Genomic DNA, 2,883 nt, shown 5'->3' with positions numbered 1-2,883 from the left:
TTTTTTGAGACGGAGTCTCGCTTTGTCACCAGGCTGGAGTGCAGTGGCGTGGTCTTGGCTCACTGCAACCTCCACCTCCCAGGTTCAAGGGATTCTCCTGCCTCAGTCTCCTGAGTAGCTGGGACTACAGGCGCGTGCCACCATGCCCAGCTAATTTTTGTATTTTTAGTAGAGACGGCATTTCACTATGTGGGCCAGGATGGTCTCGATCTCTTGACCTTGTGATCCACCAGCCTCGGCCTCCCAAAGTGCTGAGATTACAGGTGTGAGCCACCACGCCCAAGTTTTTTGTATTTTTTATAGAGACAGGGTTTTGCCACGTTGCCCAAGCTGGTCTTGCACTCCTGGGCTCAAGCAATCCACCGACCTAGGCCTCCCAAAGTGCTGGGACTACAGACATGAGCCACCGCCCCCAGCCAGTATATTTTTTTGCCCAGTAAGAAAACACTTGGAAATCTGAGATAGGAGTGGTAGATGAAGACGAGGCCCAAGAAGCACTTGGGTCCCCTTGTTATTGAACCTAGAGACCAAGAATCACAAGACAATTACCTTTTTGAGCACCAAAGGCAGTGAAGTATCTCCTGACGACCCTTCGATATTCTTAGCACTTTCTCCCAGTCCATCCTTATTCATGATCATGGACACAAAGAGATCATACTTCAACAGCTGCCTCAGTAAACCTAGGAAACAAAGGGATTGGGAAATAAGGAGAGAGGAACACAGGCACCAGAGTCCTCCCAAGATAGCCCTTCAGACATCCCAAGAGAAACTTCTTCATGCCTCCATAAATATGAAGAATGGTTAGAATCCTTAAGCACCAATTTGCTTGTTGCACCCAGCTCTCTTCCATACAGATCTAGTGAGAGCCCACTAAGTGCTAGGCCTAAGGGTCTAGGGATTCAAAAGTAAGCAAGATAAACATAGCCCGACTGCTCCACTCAACTAAAAGTTTCATGAGGGCAGGAATAATGTGGGTTTTTTCACCATAAATTCACCTGGCACAGTTCCTGACACATAGCAGGAACTCAATAAACATTTTTTGACTAACAAAGGGAGCATACACTCCTGCAGGAGAAACAAACACAAAAACAAGTCAGACAAGGCCAGGCCTGGTGGCTCACACCTGTAATCCCAGCACTTTGGGAGGCCGAGGCGGGTGTATCACTTGAGGTCAGGAGTTCAAGACCAGCCTGGCCAACATGGTGAAACCCCCTCTCTAGCAAAAAAATACAAAAAGTAGGGGCATGGTGGCACGCGCCTGTAGTTCCAACTACTCAGGAGGCTGAGGCAGGAGAATCACTTGAACCCAGCAGGCACAGGTTGCAGTGAACTGAGATCACGTCACTGCACTCCACTCTGGATGACAGAGTGAAACTCTGTCTCAAAAAAAAAAAAAAAGTCAGACAAATGACCCTTATAATTGTGATAAATGATATAAATGAGAAGTACCCAAATACATGAAAATGTATATGAGGATTTTATATACATAAAATCCCCTGGTGTGGGGGATCAGTAAAGCCTTCCATCAGCAAGTACCATTTAAGCTGAACCTGAAAGATAAGTAGGTAAAACTAGGTGAAGTGAGGAGAAGTATTCCAGGTACAGAGAACAACATTCTAGAAAGTGAAAGAAAGCCAGAATGGTTGGGGGTAAAAAAAAGTCCAGAAATTATGTCTGAGAAGTAGTCACAAAAGACCACATAAGCTATGTTAAGGATTCTGGGACTTATGCTGGGATTCATGGTAAGTCACTAAAGTGTTCCAAATAATACATACTTTAACAAGTAAAGAAATGCTTGTCAGAATATTAAATATTAAAATTAAATAATGTGGAAAAAAGCCCAGAGGACCATGGGAAATCAAATGAAGCATCTAATCTAGCCTGGGGGCCCAGGGAAGGCTTCTGTAAGAAGATATTTGAACCAAATCTTGAAGGATGAGAAGTTGGATGCGAGCCAACTTCTGGGCAGAGGAGTATATAAAGGCAGGAGAGCATGGTGTGTTCCTGGAGATGCATTTGGTTCAGTAAGGCTGAGTTAGGGTGGGGACAGATAGAGAAGTGAGAGATGAGGCTTGAGAGGTCAATAAGGATTAGACCATAAACAGCTTATGAGCATAGTGGGACCCCATCTCTACATACACATAAAAAATTAAAATGCCTGGCAAGGTGGCGTGCCCCTGTAATACCAGCTACTTGGGAGATTAAGGTGGGAGGATCACTTGAGGCCAGGAGTTCGAGGCTGCAGTGAGCTATGAACATGCTACTGTACTTCAGCCTGGGCAACAGAACAAGGTCCCATCTTTAAAAATAAGTAAATTAAATAAAATAAGAACTTATGAGGATCTTGGGTTGTAAAGTAAGTGAATAAAATGATATAAGACAGAATATAAGACCCATAGCGCTTCAAGGGTCCAAAGGGTGTGACTACACCCCTGGCTAAGGGGAGAGGGTGGGAAGGCAAGGCTCCAGAGAAGAGGTGGCCTTTAAAGTGTTGTCTGAAAGGAGAGAAAGTTAGCACTCCCCTTGACCAGGATAAAAGAGGCCCTCAGGTCTGACAAACATGCATAGGGTGAATTTTTTTATTACTTAAAAAAAAAAAAAGAGGCTGGGCCCGGTGGCTCATGCCTGTAATCCCAATACTTTGGGAGGCCAAGGCAGGTGGATCACGAGGTCAAGAGATTGGGACCATCCTGGACAACATGGTGAAACCCCATTTCTACTAAAAATATAAAAATTAGCTGGGCATGGTGGCACACGCCTGTAGTCCCAGCTACTCGGGAGGCCGTGGCAGAAGAATCACTTGAATCTGGGAGGCGGAGGTTGCAGTGAGCTGAGATCGTGCTACTGCATTCCAGCCTGGTGACAGAGCGAGGCTCCATCTCA

The 2,883-nt window shown here is 45.5% G+C and overlaps 1 protein-coding gene across 1 annotated transcript in view; it reads right to left on the bottom strand.

Moving 5' to 3' along the window:
- The window catches only part of MEI1 (meiosis inhibitor 1), an 89,732-nt gene that overhangs the window by 76,380 nt on the left and 10,469 nt on the right, over positions 1–2,883 (bottom strand). Inside the window, exon 5 of the mRNA XM_011945146.1 lies at positions 550–680. Coding sequence (XP_011800536.1) covers positions 550–680 — 131 coding nt within the window. The remainder of the gene's footprint in view (positions 1–549; positions 681–2,883) is intronic.

Source organism: Colobus angolensis, unplaced genomic scaffold (assembly GCF_000951035.1).
Source record: "Colobus angolensis palliatus isolate OR3802 unplaced genomic scaffold, Cang.pa_1.0 Scaffold239, whole genome shotgun sequence".
In the NCBI taxonomy this organism is placed as follows: domain Eukaryota; kingdom Metazoa; phylum Chordata; class Mammalia; order Primates; family Cercopithecidae; genus Colobus; species Colobus angolensis.
Note: the sequence above shows the minus strand (reverse complement) of the source record. Positions and strands in the feature narration are given on the sequence as shown.